General features: G+C 36.3%; 2 protein-coding genes across 4 annotated transcripts in view; one reads left to right on the top strand and one right to left on the bottom strand.

Annotated features, from left to right (window-relative positions):
• Positions 1–25,036, bottom strand: part of PARP2 (poly(ADP-ribose) polymerase) — a 188,065-nt gene that overhangs the window by 139,411 nt on the left and 23,618 nt on the right. The window contains exon 1 of one of the 3 annotated variants that reach the window (XM_089813538.1): positions 21,928–22,072. The exons of the other annotated variants lie outside the window; for them this stretch is intronic. Coding sequence (XP_089669664.1) covers positions 21,928–21,943 — 16 coding nt within the window. The 5' untranslated portion in view covers positions 21,944–22,072. Of the gene's footprint in view, positions 1–21,927; positions 22,073–25,036 lie in introns of those variants that run through there. 3 annotated transcript variants of the gene reach the window in all.
• Positions 23,431–24,402, top strand: LOC149572337 (multiple C2 domain and transmembrane region protein 5-like). The gene is made up of 2 exons (XM_089813540.1): positions 23,431–23,547; positions 23,804–24,402. The coding sequence occupies exon 2, from the start codon at positions 23,833–23,835 to the stop codon at positions 24,280–24,282; it is 450 nt and encodes a 149-aa protein (XP_089669666.1). The 5' UTR covers positions 23,431–23,547; positions 23,804–23,832; the 3' UTR covers positions 24,283–24,402.

The raw sequence follows: 25,036 nt of genomic DNA, 5'->3' as shown, positions 1-25,036 counted from the left end.
AGTCAAGATATGCCAAAATTTCTACAAAGAATGAAGATATCCAATAAAGAAGGCGTGCTTTAAATCAAAAGAAGCAATAATTCATTTGGTCTGCATTTTTCGATGATTGTCCGAGAACCTGAGTTTGTGTGAGAATGCGCCAAGCACTTTGCTTCAACAACCAAAAAAAAAAGAGTTAAAGGTGTTGATGGAAAGTTTTCTCGAGTTTACATCCGGACACCATTGAGAAGGTTTAAAAAGTGTCGAAGACTCCAAAATGTGCCAATCTACAAAGGAGAATTCACGACAACTCAAACGAGAAAAAGCTTGATCACATCAAGTTTTCAAATGACAACTAGAAACTCATCAAAGAGAATGCAACGGTGTAGAATACATGAATCTCCGATCTTGTGATCATCACAAAGAACAAGGCTTTTGTTGATATTCTACAGGATTGATTCATTCATAATCAATAGCTTTGATATTTTCTTCAAGTGTTTTCTAGCTTTGTAGTTGTAGAAGATGAATTGCATGTGATGCAATTGCATGTAATTTGATTGCATGTCATCGTGAGATGTAATCCAATTAATCTTCTCACCTAGTTTTACAAGGTCAAAGTGGTTGAGTTGCTGCCACTTTTTCCTCCTTTCTCTCACTTCTTTTACTATAAAAAGAGTGTCTCTCTCATTGTAAAAATCATCTTTTGTTGTATGCAAGAAAGCTTTGACGAACTTGTGCAAGCATAACTTTGATTGTGTAGTACCAATTTGGAAAAAAAAAGAATAAAAGAAGCAATTAGATTCAAAGCTTTGACTGGAAGAAATTGTGATAGAGCAAATTAAAAGCTTTGACTATAATTTAAGCCTATTGTCTTTGATTTATGTTATTATGTGTGTTCAATAATAGAGCATAGTCAATTAAGAAGCAATCAGAGTCGAAGCTTTAAATGGGAGCAATTGTGGTGATACATAGACTAGAAGCTTTGACTATAGCTTGTACTACCATCTTAAATTCACGAAAAATAGTTAGAATTCACTTAAATCTAGAAGTCTTTATGCCCCAATTGTAGAGGTTTTTCTTATAGAATAGATTAAAACTAAAAATAAATTATAGAATAGAAATCATCTACTTCTGGAAGTCTTTGCGCCCCGATGGTAGTGATTTTTCTTATAAATTAGACAAACAGGACATAGAGCCAAACCGGTACACTTTCAATCAGCCTTTGAGTTGGTGTTGGTTTATCGGTATCACTATTTCCAGCTATTAGGTAGAAGTGCAATTTAGAGATTTAATCTTGCCCATTACTCACTCCGCAGATATTGGTAACACCCCTTACAAAAATCTCTCAACTTCTTGCTTCCCTTGAGTTTATCCAAGGGACAGTGAGAAAGGAGAGCCTTCCCTTTAAAGAAGGAGAAACTTTGTCTCATATGTTGTGGCTGGTCTACCTGTTTTGCGATTGAATTTTAACAAACTTTCGGTTGAAAAATACCCACCCAACAGTACTTTAAGGTCTTTCTTGGCACCCTATAGTTCATAATATTGATATGTAATATTTCCACCATGTATGGGTACTAACAAATTAAACTTTAATTAGCTAATCAAAGTGTGTAAATGTAGATTCGTCAACTAATTAGCCATTACACTATTATATGGGAGACTTTGGACAACGATGTGATGTCTCATACCAGAGCAAAATACGGTGGAAAATTCATGGCACTAAAAAACAAAAAAATTGGGGAAAAGTCTGATTTTTTGTCAAGCAATCTCACATACTGTGAGGGTTTGCAATACAAGACAAACCCTAGCACAAAGAATCTTCACTGAGAACATCATTGATTTGACTAAAGTTTGGTAGGGGGAAAATAATTTGGACTATACGAGCATGGATGTCGAAAAAGGCGTTGTACAGACCTCATTGATAGCATCCACAGGACCATAGTGGGAATTCCAATTACTAAACATTATGGTTGATCATGGTCATTGCGATCACGGGCTAACTACTCCTCGAAGAATGTCTGCATAAAATCCACCGTGTTGCCTCTTCCCTTATTTATTCGTTTCAGAATAAGCCAGAGCTTTGACAAATTTTTGTAGAGTTATCACTTACAAAAACCGAATGTGCTCTAACAAATTAATTAGGTGGGAAAGATTATAACAGTATTTGGTGTATTGTCAAATCCTAGAAGTAAACTGATCGTGTATTGGATACACTCAATATTTAGCAGACTTTCGTCGGGAATGTGATGAAAAAAATCCAATGGAAAAACAATATCGTAAAAGTAATGTCTCGGACTTTGGCAAAAAAGTTCACAATGTGTCGAGAAGTAAAGGGATATGGTGGAGATCGTGGGATATTCCTGATGTCTCACGGCTGAAACATTAGTAAATTTTCAGAATATCTGCAAGTGCCTCCCATTAATCATAGCAAGGCTATTGGATGGTAAATAAGCCGACTTATGTTCATTATTACCAAAAATAATTTAGGCGGAGTTTAAATGTTTTTGGGTCATTTGGTCTCAGAGTGACACTAAGGAAAATTATAGAGTATATTACTTTTCTTACCTCTCTTCAGAGGGACGCATTTAGTTACCACACAAGTTGGGTTAGGCGCTTTCCCTTGATTCAACTAAATAGAACGAATTCTTCTGGGCTGGTAACATATCAATCTATCTCTCTATCTGGGATGTGGTGGCGCAATCCTACTTTTAAAACCCTTTCAGAGAATCGAAACCTATTTAAAAAATTAGTAAGCGAGAACTTTCAATACAAGGTAAAAATCAATCACTCAGAAGAACCAGTAGCAGAACCTCAAGCTGCAGAACAAAAGGACAACAACCTTTAGGAAGGGATTTGTTGCAACAAAAATGCTCTTTGATTTTTTTATTCAAATGGCTATTCCTTCATGGCACTCTTTAACAAGAAATGAACAGTCCAAAAATAGAAAATTAAACAGATCAACCTCGAATCTGAAAGGCCATTTGACAATCATTTTTGCATCTTTTTAAAGGAATGCAATCACCAAGAAGAATTGTTCTGCCACAAAACTTCTCTCTGATTTTTACATCCGGATGGCCATTCATGTATACTTCATAGCTATTTTTTCTAGGAAATTGTAATGTCCTCGTTTTTGGCCAATCTGTGCAGTTGATAGAGTTAGCTCATCATAGCGACCCTCGTGAGTTACCAGGGTGTTTTGTGGGTCTCAGTTGATTTCTTATTATATTTAGTAAGTCTATTTTGGGTAGTTGCTTTTTTCGACAATATAGTGGATGGCTTGGTAGTTGGTTGTCAACTGCAGTTAATCAGATTAATAATTGCATGAGCTCTTATTTATTTATTATTCATTGAGTTGCATTATTATTATAATGTTTATATTATTATAATAATGACTTTAAGAGTTATTTCTAAAAAGCAAGTTGGAATGTTTCTAGTGTTGAGTTCTTTTGGGAAACTTTCGCCATTTTTGAAGTGAAGTTTTATAGAAACTTCTGTCAATGAAGCTTATAAATGAGAGCTCATTTCATTGGGAAAGACACGCTTGATTATATATTTGATTTTGCGCCTTTGTGACTTTTCCCTAGGTTCTTAACAGTATGCCCTTGCTGATGTATAAGGGATGAAAATACTTTGCAAATTAGCTACTGAGGTATAACTAAGTTTGCCCAACTTCTATATTTTTCATCATTGTATCTGAGGAGTGTTTCATTCCACTGCTGAAGTATAGTGCATCTAATATTTGTTAGCTAATCTCCAACTGTGTTCACTATGGCTAAGGAGAATAAACTGAAGACATATTATTTATTGATTATATGGCTAAGGTTTCAGCAAAGTTCTCTGAGAATTGTTCTGAGAAGTATTGCAATTTGTTGCTAAGGCATAACGTCTGCACAATCTCCTACTGTGTATTCTGTAGCTTGGAGATTGAAGTTGAACATTCTGGGAATCAAGAAGGGAATCAAACTTTTCTTTACATGGACGTGTTACTGACAAGAAAGTCGAATTGGGGGCATTTGTAATAATGGCTTGAGTTCTGGAGTATAACATGGCTGAGCTGGTTCCTTGGTGAGCTTCGAATCAACTAATACTCAACTCAAGACTGGACAGTGCAAGAGACAAAGTCACCATATTCTCTACTCACATCCACGTGAGAAATTCAAGTTTTAGCATCCAGCTAAGAAGATTTGCGGCCAGTCAAGTGTGCTATAGATTTGCAAGGGCAAACCAAAGTACCATTTCAGATCCTCTGTGGTTTACAATTAGAACCTTGGCCATAGCGCCAAGCTGAGAATTTTCAAAATCGTCACCCAAAAGCTTGTTCCAGCATTCTTCAACTTTGCAATTTGGGGTCCGTACCAAGAGAGAAGACAATTGGCATCGGCTTTTGAAATAATAACCAAGTTCTTTCATTTGTTCATTCAGGATTATGTTAGCAAATCATTAAAATAAATGTTTAATACAATGGCTTTGGTGTGATTTTAAATAATTGTGATTTATTCTCTTGTATGTTCTGGCATCATAATTTGGAAAAAAACGCCAATAGGATTAAACTACAATAAAATTCATAATTTACATAACGATATTTCAATCAGAGGACATAAGACTCTTACAGTGGTATCAAAGTGGTTCCCTGCCAGCCTGCAGGAATCGGACTTAGTTTAATAAATCATTCAGGATTATGTTAGCAAATCATTAAAATAAATGTTTAATACAATGGCTTTGGTGTGGTTTTAAATAATTGTGATTTATTCTCTTGTACGTTCTGGCATCCAAATTTGAAAAAACATGCCAATAGGATTAAACTACAATAAAATTCATAATTTACATAACGATATTTCAGTCAGAGGACATAAGACTTTTACAGTGGTATCAAAGTGGTTCCCTGCCAACTTGCAGGAATCAGACTTAGTTTTTATTTTTTGTTTGGTGCTAACTTCGAAGATTTTTAGATCTGATTACTAAAGTGAGCAGCACTTCAATCTCTCTAGCTATGGACAGACATAGGACTGGTAATTCTAGAAATCGATGGAGTAATGAGGAAGTTAGCATAAAAATGAATGCCCTGCAAGAGAGTATGGAGAAACTTAAGCTTCATCACTAGACGTTGGCGAAGAGCTTGTCGGATCCAGCAATAGTTGAGAGGGCAGCAAGGTATATGCTTTCCACCTTTAAAAGGCCGACATCAAGGTTGCAGGGAAGGAAGCTTGAAGTTTCCCCGACAAGTGTCCATGATGCTAATGTTCCTTCATTTAGTACGGCACTTGCTAGTCCTATCCGCAATATTGATGATGGCCTAGCTTCGCAGGGACATGTGGATGTGCCCGTGATGGATAGCAATGCTGAGCTTCAGTGGGTTGAGGCTCCCGAGGTAGTCGCTATGGTTAGTTCAAAGGCAGTTGATGATGTAGTTGCCACTGACTTTTCAGACTCACCGGAGGAGGGAGATGTTATTGGCGCCTTATATATCAGCTACTGTAGTGTTGCTCCAATACAGGAGGCAAATGCTTCCTTAGGTGGGACCGAGGCACATATGGAGTCACCCAACTATGATGTTGATGATATAGGTGTCACAACGAAATCGGGAGATGTGGATGCAATTAGTATGGACACATCTGATGATGCTATGAGCTGCACTGGGTATGATATCCCTTATCAGATATTGGGTGATGACTCCGAGGAGGTTTTTGATGAGTCTTAGGATCGATGTGTACAGTATCTTATGTTTGAGGTGGAAGTTGAGACATGCGAGGTGATTGATATTGCGAGGGCTTCCATTTCTTCGGATGAGGAGTTGTGCGAGGATGATGGCACACGTATGAGTGATCTTGTGGTGGGCAATTCTAATTCAGTTTCCTATCATAGTGCAATTAGTGAGACAGAGAGATTGTATAGGAGTCAAGAGTTATAGAGACATCATGTGAGCAGTCAACTAAAGGTGAGTGATAGTGACATTTCTTCAACTCTTGGGCATCATGATGTTGTCCGTCAGATGCTAGCTACATCTGGTTGAGGTGCTCCTACGTTTGATGAGCGCAATGATAGTACTCTTTCTCTAGAAGAGGTTCATGCGCATGAAGAGGCTGTCAAGATCTTGAAGCATAATTACTCGCAGCTAGTTGTTGACCAAGATTACCTTCTCGAGTGGGGTAGCACCTGTCATGAGACATTGTGCAGAAAGAGGAGGAGGTGGTGGAGCTCACCCAAGAGCTTGAGGTGATTGTGGACTCTCTTCAGTGTACTCATTTGGCTCTTCAGGAGTCACCATCACGATTGGATGAGGTGACCATGGAGTTGGAACATGTTCGGACCACACCAGCCCCAAATCCAATTCAGTTGCATATTGTGGTTGGTGGTGAGTTTGCTTCTACGGTTGGGATTGATGGACGTAATGATGTGGCCGATTCATTCGTCCAGGATATAGGTGCAGTAGAGATGAGAGTATCAGGGGAGTTGGGCTCTCATGTTGATTTGCTTCCTTCTAAGGGAAGGGGATCTATTTCTTCATCTCATATAGCTAATAGCATTGGACAATTGGCAATGCCACATTTTCAAAGGGATCAGCTATGGGTCGCAGGGGAGCAGGTGGATGCTTCCACATATAATTTCTACTGCACAGAGTCTCTCATGGAGTATCTATTGGAGAGTTTGGATGTGACGAAGGATTCATACAAAGTGTTTGAGGGTACTCTCATCCGAGGCTCTCATGCTATTCAGAGGTTGGTGGGAAAGATTGTAGAGACTCTGTCTGCTATGCTTACCCACAAGGATTTTGAGGTTAGGTTTGCTAAGAGGATTGCTTAGGATCTTGCCCGACCAATAGTTCGAAGTCAAAGATTGGAGCCATCTTCTGATTCCCAGTTTGATGATGATGAGCCCTTGATAGAGATTGGGAATTTTTATCGGCATTACACTATGAGGAGTGCTGATCATTTTTCTTTTGACCCACAGGTAGAGGACTTTGTTTCACATCGGTGTGGGTTGGCTCCAGTTTCATACCATCCATTATGGGATGGGTTACCACCATCTTTTGCAGATGGAATTGAAAGCTACTTGCAGTATCTACACACCCCAGACATTTTGGCCAAGGTTAGAGTTGGTATTAGTGATTCAGGTACCTATAGTTGTTACCATCTCCACAATGCAGTTGGGTGTGATTATCAATGTAATGGGAACTCGGGTGTGGACAAAGTTGGTATTTCAATTGCGTTGAGTTTCGATGAGTTGTTGCCTTCATCAACACCTCGGGTCAGTTTTCAGATGCTTCTGATGTTGATGTTCGTTATTTGGGTGTTGGTGCTACAAGAGTTGCTTGTACACACGGGGATGGTACGCAGTTCTACCTTTGGGATCCAGGTGGATTGTGTGTTCATTTTGCTCCGGGATTGCTTGGGGACAAGCAATCTTAAGGAGGGAGGACTGTAATGTCCCCGTTTTTTGCCAATGTGTGTAGTTGACAGAGTTAGCTCATCATAGCGAACCTCATGAGTTGACAAGGTGGTTGGAGGGTCTCAGTTGATTTCTTGACAGGGTGGTTGGGGGGTCTCAGTTGATTTCCTACTATTTTTAGTAGGTCTATTTTGTGCAGTTGCTATTTTCGATAGTGTAGTGGATGGCTTGGCAGTTGGTCGTCACCTGTAGTTAATCAGATTAATAATTGCATGAGCTCTTATTTATTTATTATTCATTGAGTTGCATTATTACAATAATATTTATATTATTATAATAATGACTTTAAAAAATATTTCTAAAAAGCAAGTTGGAAAGTTTCTAGGGTTGAGTTCTTTTGGGAAACTTCCACAATTTCTGAGTGAAGTTTTATGGAAACTTTTGCCAACGAAAGCTTATAAATCAGAGCTCATTTCATTGGGAAAGACACACTTGATTATATGTTTGATTTTGTGCCTTTGTGGCTTTTTCCTAGGTTCTTAATTGTATGCCCTTGCTGAGGTATAAGGGTTGGAAATAATTTGCAAATTAGCTGCTGAGGTATAAGGGTTGGAAATAATTTGCAAATTAGTTGCTGAGGTATAGCTAAGTTTGCCCAACTTCTCTACTATTCATCACTATATCTGAGGAGTGTTTTCATTCCATTGCTCAAGTATAGTGGATATGATATTTGCTAGATAATCTCCAGTTGTGTTCACTGTGGCTAAGGAGAATAAACTGAAGACATTATTTATTAATTATTCGTGTAAGGGTTTCAGCAAAGTTCTCTGAGAATTGTTCTGAGAAGTATTGCAATTCGTTGTTAAGGCATAACATCTGCACAATCTCCTACTGTGTATTCTATAGCTTGGAGATTGAAGTCGAACATTCTAGGAATCAAGAAGGAATCGAACTTTTCTTTACATGGACGTGTTGCTGACTGGAAAGTCGAATTGGGGGCATTAGTGATAACGGCTTGAGTTTTGGAGTATAACATGGCTGAGTTGGGTCCTTGGTGAGCTTCGAATTAACTAATACTCAACTCAAGACTGGATGGCAAAGAGACAAAGTCAGCATATTCTCTGCTCACATCCACGTGAGAAATTCAAGTTTTAGCGTCCAGCTAAGAAGATCTGCGGCCAGTCAAATGTGCTACGGATTTCCAAGGGCAGACCAAAGTACTGTTTCAGATCCTCTGTGGTTTACAATCAGAACCTTGGCCATAGCGTGGAGCTGAGAATTTTCAAAATCGCCACCCAATAGCTTGTTCCAGCATTCTTCAACTTTGCGATTTGGGGTTTGTACCAAGAGAGAAGACAATTGGCATCAGCTTTTGAAATAATAACCAAGTTCTTTCATTTGTTCATTCCGGATTATGTTAGCAAACCATTAAAATAAATGTTTAATACAATGGCTTTGGTGTGGTTTTGAATAATTTTGATTTATTCTCTTGTGCGTTCTGGCATCCAAATTTGAAAAAAAAGGCCAACAGGATTAAACTACAATAAAATTCATAATTTACATAACGATATTTCAGTCAAAGGACATAGGGTTTTTACAGAAATGAAGAGTCACAAATGAGAAATTGAAAGAATTCTTGGAATCTAAATATATCTTCACAAGCAATTCCCCCAAGAGGTTGCGGGAATCTTTCATGACAGAAATATTTAAGTTTTCCAAATTTTTTACAATCTTCAAATTTCAATCCATTCAACAGAGTTTTTCAGGGTAAGGCTTTATCCAACAATTTTCCATGTCCTTCCAGCATGTTGTACACATCCTAAGCTTTTATACATTTTCTAAGATAGTCATTTCAAGCTACAATCTTGAAGGTATGCCCCCCAAAATTTGACCTAATGATCATTAGGTATTCTATACTAACAGCGTCTTAAAATTCTAGCTAGATCATGAGCTTCATCCACCTCTTTATCGTCTGATTCCAAATTCTACTTTCTACTACATGCCCCTACCTTGCATCAACTGCTTTCATGTGGTTTTAAATAATTGTGATTTATTCTGTTGTACGTTCTGGCATCCAAATTTGAAAAAAAAAAGGCCAAAAGGATTAAACTACAATAAAATTCATAATTTACACAATGATATTTCAGTCAGAGGACATAGGGTTTTTATAGAAATGAAGAGTCGCAAATGAGAAATTGAAAGAATTCTTGGAATCTAAATATATCTTCACTAGCAATCCCCAAAGAGGTTGCAAGAATCTTTCATGATGGCAATATTTAAGTTTTCCAAATTTTTTACAATCTTCAAATTTCAATCCATTCAACAGAGTTTTTCAGGGTAAATCTTTTTCCAACAATTTTCCATGTCCTTCCAGCATGTTGTACACATCCTAAGCTTTTATACATTTTCTAAGAGAGTCGTTTCAAGCTACAATCCTGAATGTATGCCCCCCAAAATTTGACCTAATGATCATTAGGTATTCTATACCAACAGCGTCCTAAAATTCTAGCTAGATCATGAGCTTCATCCACCTCTTTATCATCTGATTCCAAATTCTACTTTCTACTACATTTCCCTACCTTGCATCAAAACCTTAAAGCACCACAAATAAGATTTCTCAAAACAAAAGTATTCTTCAAATAGGATTATTTTCCATGTATTAACTCCTACAAACCATTGGATGGCTTAAACATCACACACTAAGGCTTAATTCCTAAGCTAAAAGTGGTGTGTTGTAGGCTCTTGCCTAACATTTATTTGCAATGTTATGAATACAATGGGTTATCAAAAAAATTGACAAAAACTGAATAATAAAGATTGAACCATCTTTAAATGTCAAACTTTTCACATTCCATTTTACAATTCTTAAACAACTTGTTTTCCAATTGTACACATCCTCTCAAAACAAAATGCATAAGCATCTTTTGTTGCACATTATTTTTGGCTCCAATTCTTTCATTAGAATCATATTGAAATGTTTTGGACAATGGAATCTCGTATTAACAAGTAGATTATGAAGGGTAATGCAAAATCAAACATTATTATAATTTAAATCCATATCATTTTTTAAAAGATTCTACATTAAATATGCAAACTCTAATTACAATTTTTTTATAATCACGAACGTTTCGAATACAAAATTCAAAGAAAAAATGCACAATTAAGTACAATAGTCATAGTTCACATGAACAAAGATGAAAAGTGATAGTGATTGAATATAAGTTTCTAATAAAGAGGCATCCAACTCACCTATCACGGAGAAAGCGCTATATATAATCTTGATGAACCATGTATCTAAATGACAAGGTCATCTACAATTTAATCACTTATTGTGTCACATAAACAATTGTCACTAATACCCTCTAATATATCAGTTAAATTATATATTACTATTGACTTAACTATTGCACGTCCTTTTGGTGCAAGTGCTAGTAGATATTAATATAGATATAGTCATGTGAGATTGTTTAGTATAAATATTGATATTATGTCCATTGGCGGTCTGATGTGATCTCTGATAGAGATTCCAAATATCATATAAGAGGTTTATCTAATGGTATGTATTCTAATGGGTTGAATTCTTGAATTGTCAAAAGAACTATGGAATTCTTTCTATCTTTGCAAAGACCTGCTCAATGCATATAATATAGAATTGTTCCCTCCCTATTCCAAATGGTGTGTTTACTAACTATATTTTGTACAGAACATTGATTGCAACACTTGTTTGTTTGATGACCCATGATGATCTCTACATTACCCCAAGGCCAAAAGGCTACCTTCCAATCTAGATGTATTCCTTTGTGTTTATATATATGTTGTGATGTCCAAAAAAGATATCCACATTTATCAACTCAATATGAATCTTATCGTGTAAGCTTGAGATTTGTATAGATATGAGGTGCAACAAAAGAATGAATGTGTTGGATGATCTCTCGTAATTCATTTTAACCTAATTCTATTCTTTCCAAGTCATTGAATTGTAAACATCAATCCAATTATATGCTTAAAGGTGATTGTTGATAGTTACAAAAAAGTTGAATACGCCACCAATGGTACTGTGTTTTAGGGTAAGGTTATTATGGATTGAAGGTCTAATCTATGTGCACTAGAAAAACGTCGAAGTTAAAAAAGTTAATAATTTGCATACAAATCTCTAGCCTCCAAGCATATGTTCCCTTAGGGCCCGTTTGGCCGCAGGCATAGGAATGGAGAATAAGCATGTAATATTGGGAATAGGAATGGCTATTCCAATAACAGCTATTTTTTGGAATGGGTATAAGCTCATTTTAGAGGCAAAATGGGAATACGTATTCCTGTTCTTTATTCCAAGTGACGAACCAAACAGAAAATAGAAAACGTAGTCCAACTTTTCTATTCCTATTCCAGCAACCAAACGGGCCCTTAATTATTTCGTGTTCGATAATTATATGATTTCCCTAGCATCCATTCGCCCACGACCTTTCATTCACAGTCACTAATTGTATTATATATTATTATGTGATTAATTTAGTATTTATTATTATTATTATTATGTTATTCTTGAAATATTATTATTCCTTGTCTAATTTTTTTATTTTTATTTTTAATATTATTATCAATCATTACTAAATCTCATTCTATAAAGTTTGAGATTGATTTAAAATGATATATATTGAAGTCTATAAATTTAATTTATCGTTGTTATTATTATTATTATTATATTTTATTAATTTATTTATTTTTTTATTTAATCTTATATTTGAACTCTATTATCAATTAAATCCGTTTCGGGAAAGGGGACAATCTTCTCTTCAAATCAGCCTTCTCTCACAATCAAAAAATGATATATATTAAAGTCTATAATATTATTTAATTGTTGTATTTATTATTATTATTATTATATTTTATTATTTTATTTATTTGTTTGTTTAATCTTATATTTAAACTCTATTATCACTAAAATCCATTTCGGAAAATGGGACATCACAACCTTCTCTTCAAATCAGCCTTCTCTTTGTAAGAAATGTTCATTTTGCTGATGCATTTTCTTACCTCCTCATGCAACCCCTTCATATACTCAGCAAAGTCCTTAGCATTTGCATTCTTCTTCACACTTGTATCAATCTGTTTCAAATCTGAAATACCCACAGCATTGCTGCCATAAACAATCTGAAATGGAGATTTATCTATACTCCTATTGACTGAGTTGTTGTAGAAAAACTCAGCTTGTGGCAGTACAAAATCCCACATCTTTGGCTTGTCTGCAACCAAGCACCTCACCAAATTTCTCAAGTTTCTACTTACCACCTATGTTTGGTCATTTGTTTGAGGTTGGTGAGCTCAGCAAAACTTCAAATCAGTCTCGAGCTTCTTCCATAAGGTCCTCCAGAAGTAGTTCATAAACTTGGTATCCTTATCAAAAAAACATTTTCTAGAAGTCCATGAAATCTCACTTCCATAAAGAATAAATCTGTGACAATCACCCCATCATTAGTTTTATGACAAGGAAAAAAAAGTGCCATTTTTTAGAACCTTTCAACCACACCAAATATTGAGTCATGTCTTCTTTGTATTCTAGGCAAACCAAGCACAAAATCCATGCTTATGTGTTCCCATGGTCTTCCCGGTATTGGAAGTGGCTAATATAAATAGGTGTTTTGACTTACACCCTTTGCAACTTGGCGCAAACTACAACTCTGAACATATATTCTCACCTCTTGCTACATTTGTGGCCAAAAGTACTTCTCACCTACTAAAGACAATGTTTTATCTGTGCCAAAATAGGATTCCAAGCCATTGGTAGCACATAGAAATCGATGAGAAGAGGATTTTAGTGGATTTCAAGAGGTTTTTGAAGAGAAATCACATTGCCATGTAGGTTTTCTAATTTTGTTTCTATGTTTTTAAAACAATCTATTTAATTTTTTTTGCATCTAGTTGAATACAAAATCATTCCTAAGTAGTTAGAAATGATTTTAATTATTAGAGCAAGATTCAATACTATTCGAGTATTTTTGACAAGTTTTGTTGAATCTTTCAATATTTTTTGAAGAATATCTAGTTTTTTTTTTTAAACTCAAACCCTGTAACTTCAAACAATGTCTAAAAATATTGAAACTAACTTAGATAGTTTATTTAATCGTTTAACTAAAATACTTATTTTGTCTTTTCACTTTCTATGTGGTGGTCAGAAGTTAACCATTGATTCAACATGAGAGACTGAAATAATGAGGGGCCAATCGAACCATGCCCTTCTGGATTTATAGGCACCCATCCTAAAGGTGCTAAAGATAAGACATGGAGGTATGCCTATGAACGAGTAGAGCCTAGGAAGGCAATTTGCTAATGTCTGAGAAAGTAATTTCTGGAAACATTAACCGCCTCAAATACCACCTTGCAAGCATTAACAACATGATACTATGAAATGTGATAAAACCACAGAAGAGATAAGAAGATTTGTTAATGCCATAATTGCAAAAGGGGTAGAGAAAAAATTGCAAAGGGGGAGAGAAAATTTAGCTATGAGGGCATCCATAGCTAAATCTCAAGGTGTTTCAATTGACATTGAAGAAGAAGAGGAGGCACTTCAAAGCATAGTGGCTCTCATCATGTTAATATACTTATGGTCCAAGATTACTGAGAGGAGGGATGAATCAACAATCTATCAGATTCAAACTTTAAAAAATCTTATCAACAAAGACCAACCAAAATCAGATCTAAACTCTTAAGCGTTGATCTCATGCATCTAATGTAAACTTGTAAAACTAAAGTAAGACAGCTTATAAAACATTCACACAAGTAACACAAACACCAATATTTTTCACATGAAAACCCTTGGTCAAAGGGAAAAAACATAATGAGAATCAATACCCATAAATATTTGCACTCATCTGAAAAGTGCCTTGTTAAAAGCTTAGCCCTACTAGGAGCTTACAAAAATGCCCTACTAGGAGCAAACCCTGTTAAGAGTCATCTAATTGAGGTATTTGCTTGTAGCATTATTAGAAACTTTACCCTGCTAGGAGTAACCTCATAGGAGGATTTCTAACTCAAGCTAATGAGACACCCAATTAAGGGAATTAATCTTCATACCTGTTAGTATCCTACTCACCCTGTTAAGAGTGACCCAATTAAGGGATTTAGACTTGAGAATCTGTTAGGATTCAACAAGTAAAGTGATCTGGGGATAACATTTCTCAATTGCTTATGCAGATCCAATTCAACTCAACATCTACTTTTGTTCAGAGGAATTCAACTACTAGCTTGACCGCACACACCATCCACAAAAATCACTTGCAACTACAAAATTATGTCATATAAATACACATTTCAATATGTAGGGCGGTGGCCACCTTAACGAAAACGTTTTACACTTAAATTTCACCTGAGTCCCACCAAAACATATCACCAAACCCTAATTCATCATTTACTAGATCCTCTCGATCACCAATTTGAGCCGCACATTGATTCAACAAAGAACATTTGTCCTTTTGCACTATTTCCAATGAACATGCATGACTTCAAGAAATTCAATCACAAAAACTAATTTATAACCAATTCAACATAACCCATTAGTGTCACATCATTACTTAACTTTACAACACGAAAGATCTACTGAAGTAGGTGAATCCATTGCCTGTTAAGGATCAAACTTGAACTATTCTAAATGTTCTTGCACTTTCTCCTGAACATACTTCAATCGATCCAAAACATGTCTTTCTATAAACCAAATCATGCATGATTGGAACATTGGTCTCATAACTGCGCATAGACCATATATCCTGAATTACATCATCTAGATCATCGCAGATTTGATAGACCAATCAAACCCTTCATTGTTTGTCACTAATTGTTCAACCTAGTTACATTGTCACGCTTCAATCCAACATAACTTTCTCTGTACTTGTGTGCAGTACATGAAATCGTCCATACATAATCTTGAGAAATCTTTGAGCCTCTCATACCAAACACACACTCCAATTCAACACAGAGCAATCACACTAGATCTCTACTATACAAATACTAGAACAATGCTCCCAATAAACTGTCAATAAAAACCTCCAAGTTGACATCAAAGATAACCAGTGTAACACCAATGTTAGGGTATGTCGTGACGTTGGGACAAGTTCTTAAGACAAGGGGACAATGGGCCTCATTTTCGAGATGCTAGGGGAACAACCAAGGGATGACAACAAGGGGAGGATGGGGCAAGGAGTGGTGTTGTATTATATACACATAGAAATTGAAATGCTAGTCATAAAATGATGTACCAATATAACATACCAAATTATAATACTTGAACATAGCAAAATTGCAACATGAACTATAACCATTCAACATCCAACATAGTAACATATTACATACCCAATAGTAACATTGAAAAACCAAAGTTCAAATAGAAATTCAAAAACTCACCCAAACGGCAGCATGGTTGCAATGGTGGAGGTGGGGGTACTTGGGTACTTTAGTACCCAATGAGGGGACGTCTCGGGGCAAGTACTTTGAGGTTTCGGAGGGGGGTGCGAGTTTTCGTGTTTCATTGATGACAACACAATAACTGATCAATTAACCATCAAATATGCACTATATCATCTCTCAACACAATTTGCATCAGTTATGTCAACAAGTCATAGCCCGCCTATCCACAAAACAAGCACATCTCTTTTGCCACTTTCGCTTCCTCTAGTAGAGAGTCAACTGCTACTATTAAAATAACCTTCATGTTTCTTTTTAATGCTCACTATTGTATCTTATTATATCTCTGTAAATATTAGAATGTTTCTAATATTTAGGTGTAGTCTAGAATAGAATGTTTCTATTCTATTCGACTCTCCTCTTTGTATATATAGATCAGTTTGATCTCTGATTAATTCATTCAAGTATTCTGCCATTTACATTTGTAACATGGTATCAGAGCTAGGGTTTAAACCCTCTGTGCAAATTGACTCAAAAATTGTGTCTTCAGCTATTGGCGTTCTTGGAAAATCGTGGATTTGTTTTCTGCCAATTTTTTTTCTTGGAAACTTGTGGCTTAGTCCATAAATCACAAATCTGAAGGTCGTTTTTTCAAATCTGGAGGTCGTTTTTTCAAATATGTTCACACCCAGATCTCAAAAAGTGGGATTTTTTGGTTGTTTTTTTTCAAAAACAGGTCTGTCTATCCCTGTTGGATATTCTGCTCGCGTTTCAGCTATTGGGTTTTGTTGTTTTACCTGCAAAAATCATTTTTCTGCCTTTTTGACCTCTTTGGCCACTGATTGTTATTCTACTCGAAACCCTAGTTTCCTTCATGTTTCTTTTTAATGTTCACTATTGTATCTTATTATATCTCTGTAAATATTAGAATGTTTCTAATATTTAGGTGTAGTCTAGAATAGAATGTTTCTATTCTATTCGACTCTCCTCTTTGAATATATAGATCAGTTTGATCTCTGATTAATTCATTCAAGTATTCTGCCATTTACATTTGTAACAGCTACATCGTCATTAAGGACACAGCCTAATCTGATCAGAAAACTTTAAATTTATGCTGAAGGAATTTTGTCAAACAATTGGTATGTGATCTCTGAATTTAAACTAAGAAGCCACTGAAAATCTGACCCTACTAATACTAGCCCAAAGTCTAAGAAAGATTGAATAATGCAGAACCCAAATACAATAGCAATGTTTGGAACTATGTTATCAAATTATTACTGTATACCAAATACTAACTAAAAGTACGACAAGGACAATGAGAGGAGTTCAATAACATTATTTGCAGCATGTGATTACAACCTTATAAACAAAGACATAGAGTAAGGAAACCGGAGTTAGCCACTGATGGTGAAACTGACCACGTGACCTAGTACATGAAATCTGTCGCAGACTATGCCTCCAAGGATAATCAGCAACTGTGAATCTTCGCTTGACGTGGGATCCAAAATAATTGCCGCAATGAGTTACCTAGGCTTTGTTACTCCTGCTGCAATTGGTGGAACTCCAGCATGTTGTTAACTTCAACTTACAGAATATATCAGATATACAGACGTCTCTCAACCAATGATAAGAGAAGCATGCCAAGGAGTGAATGAGCATGTGGTTAACGGTTCAATCTATGACTATAATCCCTATGACTTCTGACTTGGTTGTAGGCACCTTCCAACTGCCTTGGGAGAATCACGCATACTGTCTTCACATACAACCTGTATTCTAAACGTTGTCTTACTTCTTAACCGGCAAGCTACTGTTCATAAGTATACATGAAAAAACTGATGCATTTAGCTAATATTCCATTGTGTATTCTAACCGCAACTTACTTCTGATTGTTGAAACTTATGTCATATTCTTCTTATCGATTTCTGCCTAATACTATAATCCAAATGAGGGGCTAGGGTGACATCCAACTTCCCCAAATAACTCGAGGGGTTTCATCCTCAAAGTTTACCAATCACATTAAAGCAACCGTTGGTAGCAATATATAAATATTTATCATATATTCATTGTGTTAATCCCAAGGCAAAAAGCTTTCTTAAATAACCTCGAAGTGTGGGGAGATACAAACAGCTTAGCAATGTGGGATAAAAGACTATTTCGTCTTTTAGTCACTTAAGTCATTTTGTCCTAAACTGACTTTAAATAATAAAGTACTTTATATTTCAATCCAATAAAATAAAGTGACTAAAACCTTAGGATTTCCCATTTAAATCTCCTCAACTAAAACCAAACTCCTGTGACTGGCTGGCATCCTAAATCATATGCCATTAGCCTATCCAGATGGAAAGATAGACCAACTAGGCGCCAATAAGGCTAGCGCAGAGATGGGGACATTACAATCCTCCCTTCCCGAGATTGCTTGCCCTCTCAAGCAATCTCAATGCCAGATGTTGTAAAATAGACTCGCTTTCCCGAGTAGCATCCTCATAAGGTAAATCCTTCCTACGAATCAAATATTTCTTGATGGCCTTGTTACACAATTTTCTCTCTCTGACCTCTATCACCTCTGCTGGAACTAATACAAGCTTCCCTTCCTCATCGAGCGGGGGCAACTCCATGGGGGGTACTGTATGTTGACCAATCGCTTTCTTGAGATATGAAACATGGAACACATTATGAATTCTATTGTCCTCAGGTAAATCTAGCTCATAGGCAACCTCACCAAACCTCCTAGTAATGCAATATGGACCAAAAAATTTGGACTGAAGTTTTTGACACCCACTCTTCTTCAAGGAACTTTGCCTGTATGGTTGTGGACGGAGATAAACCACGTCACCCAACTCAAAACTCCGCTCAGTCCAACGGTGATCAGCATACATCTTTTGCTGATTTTAGGCCTGTAGAATGTTATCTCGAAGAGATCTAAGGTTTTCCTGCTGACCCTGTATCCAATCCCCTACTAGAGGTGCCCTATTGTGTTGCAAAGGTAGGTCTATGAATGACAGGGACTCGCTGTCATAGAGAGCACGAAATGGAGAAATCTAAATGGACATGTGGTAGGAAGAGTTCTAACAATACTCTCTTAAATACAACCACTTAACCCAAACTCTCTGTTATCCTGCTACATAACTCCGGAGATAACCTTCTACCCATTTGTTAACTATCTCAATCTGTCCATCCATCTGGGGGTGATAACTCGTGTTGGGTGTCAACTCCGTACCGGTCAATCTGAACAATTCTTGCCAAAAAGTGCTAAGGAACTTGCTATCCCAATTGCTCACAATGGTGCGAGGAAGACCGTGTAAACGAAAAACCTCTTGAAAGGATAACTCAACTACCTGAGAAGCTGACCAATCTGCTGCTATGGCGAAGAAGTGAGCAAACTTTGTTAATCTATCCACCACCACAAAAATAGAATCCTTGCCCTGCACCCCAGGCAACCCCGTAATAAAATCCATAAAAAATACTCTCTCATTTCTATGTCAAAATATGGAGAGGCTATAATAGCCCGACTGGAAACTCATGCTCTAACTTGTTTCGTTGACAAGTCTGACATTCCCTGATATGTCGGAGGACATCGTTCTTGAGACCCTTCCATGAGAATCTTTCCCCAACCTGCCTTGTAAGGACCATCCTATCCTTAAAATGAAATAGCAAGTCATTTAAAAGTTATCTCATTGATAAGCGCAACTTACTAACTATTTTTTTAATCTTTTAGATTGCTCAGGAGATTGCCACCTTTCACGTTGTCCTCATAGAACTTAATATTGACTAGCCAATCCGGGCTCTTCTGTCCAAGGCCAAGTGGTCAGTCCATTGGACCAACCCTCTATCCAATAGGGACATTACTTACTCAATTTAAGTGGCTGTCTTTGGTCATACCTCTACCCATTTGGGATAGGCTGAACATGTAAGTGACTAAGACTCCGTACCTCCATCTTTTCAAGATGGGTTACCAAATGAACACAATAAGCGGCCTTCTCAAGTCATACCTCTACCCATATGGGGTAGGAAGAACATTTAAGTGACCTGGAACCGAGATAGGTTACAACAGGGGACAAGAATTAGACAATGCTTTGATCAGAGTCTTTCACCCTTCAGGACCAATCTGGGTCCAGGGTAGCTTGCAAGAAATTTCACAGCCTGCCCAAAACTAAGCCAAGGTTCTTTGCAAGGTTTATCATTACCAATAGATCCACACCTTCCATTGGATTTCGGGCCTTTAGCCAGGTGTAAGACCACTGAGAGAATCACTAAGTCCTATACCCCTCTCAAGTTTTAGGCATCCAACCAGGTATAGGTATCTTCCTGAGAATCCTTAATTTTGTTTCCAAGTTTTAGTAGTTCGGAAATTTATAACTAAACAAGAAGTAGCTACAAAATCTATGTTCAAGGTATCTGTGCTTTGGAAGTATCCTTCACCTACCAAGCTGCCTACATACCCGTATCCAGGGGATCAAGACACCAATGGAACGCACACTCGCTAATGATATGTAGTTCTGTTTGTACTAAATTTGATGTAACTGTGGTGGGAATGGAGCCTTTGAGGTCTATTACCCATCCCCAACAGTTCTTCACCCTCATACACCGACTTGGGCGAATCAAGTGGCATTCCTAAACATCTACTATGACAGCATAGTGTTTTTTTTTTTTTTTTTCTTTCATGTTGTAGATAAAATATGTGCAAACTTCACCTATGCGCACACATTCGATTTCCTCACTTTAATTCTTACTATACCAGTTTCCTCCTAAACTATTAGTAAGATTTCTTAATATTGTTTATTCCTTATTTATAGGTTCAACTATTACCAACAAGAATCAATTTATCGGAACTGCTTCATCTTTTCTTTGAAGAATTATAAGTTAAGAAGAATAATTAAATCACCAATCCAATCAGTCCCTTTGGTTACACATTCTTATCTTTGGTCGCAATACACTAGAATGTAAACACTAGCCTATAAAGTTTTTTTTTTTTTTTTTAAAAAAACTGATGAGAAGAACAACTATTCAGCTTTAGAACAGTACTTCCTTGGAAATCTTGACATAAAAATGGGAGCCTTTAACATCTAGCTGTCTATATTGTCCTTTTTGAGCTATTGATAACATAGGAGGTTAGCCAATATAAGTATCACCTTTTTGAGGTGTTGAAGGACTCCCATCTTTTCCAGATTGTTTTGTTTTCAGAATTCACAAGCACAGACATGAAATGAAATAAGTGCATCACTTCCAGAATTTAATACTAGCTAAGAATGATATGGATAATTATTTCATTTCAGCTTTTACTCAAGCTAAAATAATCGGGATAAGTATGCACAAATGTTTTCCAGATTTTATACTGAGAATGAGAAGAAATTAATCAAGCAAATTGCCTCTAGGCTGAAAATTAAAAGTGATTAATCATATCATTTCCAGAATTCCATTACTGTGATATAGCTTCCTCCCAGTCGTTTATAAATGCATAAGACAAATTGTCAAACATTTTACACTCATTCTTTCCCCAAACAAACAAAATCAGATGTGAAATGTTTTCTAGCAAGCAAATGTGTGACAAATAGAGGTGTATGGTTTTTGTATAAAACAACTCCCAGGTAGCAGATTTATAACAGTGATTGTGGTAGTAGTGCCCAGTTTCATTTTTAATAACTCCCAGCTGTTGGATAACGACATTAGGATATACATATATATGTATATGTACTTGTGGACCAGTTCTATTCCACCCAAAATCTGATTTAGACAATGCACCCTCAACTTCTGAAATGGTTTTTTTTTACATATGAGAAAAATAAAACACTCTGCAGAAGAAAAAAAAAATGATGTAATAACACATGCTCTATAAGACACTTAAAATGATATAGGTTTCCCATCTTTTAACCCAGACCCACTTATTTTCTAATTACAGTTGAAAAAACAAAATAAAGCCCTAAATTCTTCTATGAGAAAAAGAATGGTGATTATATTGGGCATGAAAGAGAGCTGTGCAAGTAGGAGATTTCTTCCAATCTAGTCTACTTAATTTTCCAACAGTTAAAAGACAACCTACTCCTGTGTTATAACAAATGATAACAGCGAATTTGTTATCAATTTGATTAAGAAATATTTAAAAAAATTACCACAAGGAAAATTTTATTATAATGAAATGGAGGCGAAGGTTTTGAACTATTACAATTGTACCTGGCTTCCTTTCCATGGTCAATAAATCAAATTTCAGAGGGAATACATACAGAGGCAGTGCTTGCTGCCATTATGCCTATATTCAATCTCCATCTAGAACTGGCACTCACTTCTTTTCAATCTCAATCTGGCACTGACAATCCAAATTCGTAGAGCTACATGCTTGCTTCCAGCTACTGCTCTCTCTGTATATATCCCCCATTCAACGACTCAATACCCCTATTTATAAAATCTTCAGGCAGTGCTTGGGGCAAGTGGCAGAATTTTCTGGAAAGTTCGTAAATCAGATTTGGGCCTGTTCTCCAGTTTCACCAGAGGCTGTAGACGTAAATGAACTGTACTAACTTAGACACGTTACAGTTGCCTCTTTTTCCCTCCATTCACAGCTTGCAACGTTTTTTCTCCAGTCCAAATCTGGACACGTTTCATCTTCCCAACTCTAAAGAAAACATTCTTCATTCTCCCCACCACCTACAGCAGATACATATGTTTCCTTTTTGAAAAGAATGAGAATATATATATATATATATATTATATTTTATTATACTTAGGGTTTTTTTTTCGTTTTTTTTTTTTTTTTGTTTTTTTGGTTTCATAACCAAGTAAAGCATTATATATATTTTAAAATTTGGCTAAGGTAATTTGGCCATCTTTAGTAAAATGATAATGTTTAATAAATTTATTTATTTTATCCACTATTAAAACACTACTAGTGATTAATTTTCTTTTATCCTTTTATTTTAAAACTTATTGCTTATCTATGTTTATTGAGTATTTATTATTAGTTCCTGCCACTAATGCATTCGTGCAAGTCCTTTTAGTTTTTCAATCTGACCAATGAAATTAAAATATTTTACCACTTCTATAGTCTATTTTAATGTTTCTTTTTTAAGAACTATTTTTCAAATGTACAAAATATTGTTTATTTCATATTTCATTGACCATGGTCAATTTAGGCAAGGAGTAAATTAATTTTTCCAAAAGAAAAATAGGAGGAAAATAAAAGGCATATTAATAGTTATCAACAAATAATAAATATCCTGACATATATATCTCTGACATATATACTGGCTGCATATTTGGGCCACTTAAATATTTTCATTTGTCTTCTATCGGTGGTAATTAATTAAACGTTCATTAATGAATGCAGTCGGTGGCATTTTAATATTGCTTAAAATGGGCGTCTTCTCCAGACAATTCGGTAAAATACTGGAAATTTCTCGATTCAGCATACTGTCATTCAATTCTCTTTTCCCAATCACAAGGTTCTTCAATTCCTTTTTCATGTCAGGGTTTCTTTAAAAAATAAGTAGTTCCATTGTGGTTTCATATCTACATAATCTCAGCTTTCTCCCAGGAATTCTGCAAAGGTAATGAGATTTGGAGCTGTACAGTGAATTCAACCACAAAATATGCAAATTAATCAGTACATTTTTTTTCGTTCTTGTATCATACAGACAATAAATGGGCCTGTGAGTGCTTGCAGGGAACATCATGGGAATTGTCGGAAGAAGTGCTGAGCTTAATACAGGAGCCCTGATTCCATTAATTGGGCTGGGTACTGCATCCCTTGAGAAGAACCAGGAGACTATTATAGTAGCAGTTACTGCTGCTCTTCAGGTATTCACTCTTTTCATTAGCAGTTCTACCTCTGGGTCATGGAAAAGAGGATATACTCTGTTTAATCTTGAAAAATACCTCTACATTGTGGGAAAAGGGTTCTATTTCAATTTCTCAAAATTTTCCACATTTTATAATTTTAGGGTTATGAATTCTCCTTTGTTCAACTCTAGGAATGATGTGCTTGGGGCAGTCCATTTGAAATATAATGCTCATCTGATGTTGGTGTTTTTTCAACGCTCTCTTTGGTATCCAGAGTTGATACTTCCAACAATCTTTCTCTGCATGTTCCTGATTGGCATATGGCATTACCGCTTCCGCCCCCGACATCCCCCCCACATGGACACCTGGATTTCTCATGCAGACGCTGTTCACCCTGATGAGCTTGATGAAGAGTTTGATACATTTCCTACTTCAAAAAGCTCTGATGTTGTGAGGATGAGATATGATCGGTTGAGGAGCGTTGCTGGGAGGCTGCAGACCGTGGTGGGAGACATGGCTACTCAGGGAGAAAGGTTTCAAGCACTCTTAAGCTGGAGAGACCCCCGAGCTACAGCAATATTTTTTATTTTCTGTTTATTAACTGCCATATTTCTGTATGTCACACCCTTCCAGGTGATTGCAGTACTTTTTGGCATCTATGTTCTTCGTCATCCAAGATTTCGGCACAAGCTCCCATTTGTTCCGCTCAATTTCTTCAAGAGACTACCCGCTCGCTCTGATAGTATGCTCTAAGCTGCCTGGCTTGTTATGTGATTTCTTGTTAGTTCTGCTGCCTCCAGAACAAACTTATTTTATTTGCTTGCAACAACTTATTGTTTTCCCCAATATAGCAGCGTGTCACTTTAGAATATGTGTATCCTTATGGGGTGGAGTGACAGTTCTTGGACTCAGCTACAAATTAACACGCAGAATGATAGATTTTGCTTTCCTGTTCACCATGTAATTAAAGCCATCTCATAGTATAAGGTTTCCTATATGTAATCAACTTTGTTAAATGTGTTTCTGTTTTCGAAACTTCTCTAGGAATCTACTGTACAGGAAGGTGTATCCTGTTTCTTACATCAATTCTTTAATCTGTGGTGCACTGTCAAGATTGATAAACAATGAACACTTAATTTACATTCAGTTTTGAATTTTACCATCTACGGAATTTGCAGGGATGCAAAAGGATAATTGCCCTTATGGGCGTATTGTTATATCTATATGCTTTCTGTTGTTTGTGCGGGATGGCACCAATAGTTTTGTGTTATCCTCAAAATTCTTTCACTTGTGCCTCTCCGAACAGATCCCACCTTTCATTAGCCATTGTTGTTACAAATCTGTCAAAACCCCATTCTCCAAGCATGATCTCTTCGTCTTCTTAACTAATGTTTATTCCATCTTATAGGGCATGCTATATTTGACTCAAACCTTATGTCTTCTGCCCTCGATTTGTGACAGTTTTTCTATTGCAGTTATGGTGTACAATGTGAAATGATTCTTTGAA

This window comes from Cupressus sempervirens, chromosome 2, assembly GCF_028749045.1.
Source record: "Cupressus sempervirens isolate cs-2001-9-10 chromosome 2, ASM2874904v1, whole genome shotgun sequence".
NCBI classification, from domain to species: domain Eukaryota; kingdom Viridiplantae; phylum Streptophyta; class Pinopsida; order Cupressales; family Cupressaceae; genus Cupressus; species Cupressus sempervirens.
This window is presented reverse-complemented; position numbering and strand designations above follow the sequence as displayed.

Excerpts from the sequence above, each read along its gene's own strand:
- LOC149572337 (XM_089813540.1), top strand. The coding sequence starts at position 23,833 with ATGTTCCTGATTGGCATATGGCATTACCGCTTCCGCCCCCGACATCCC.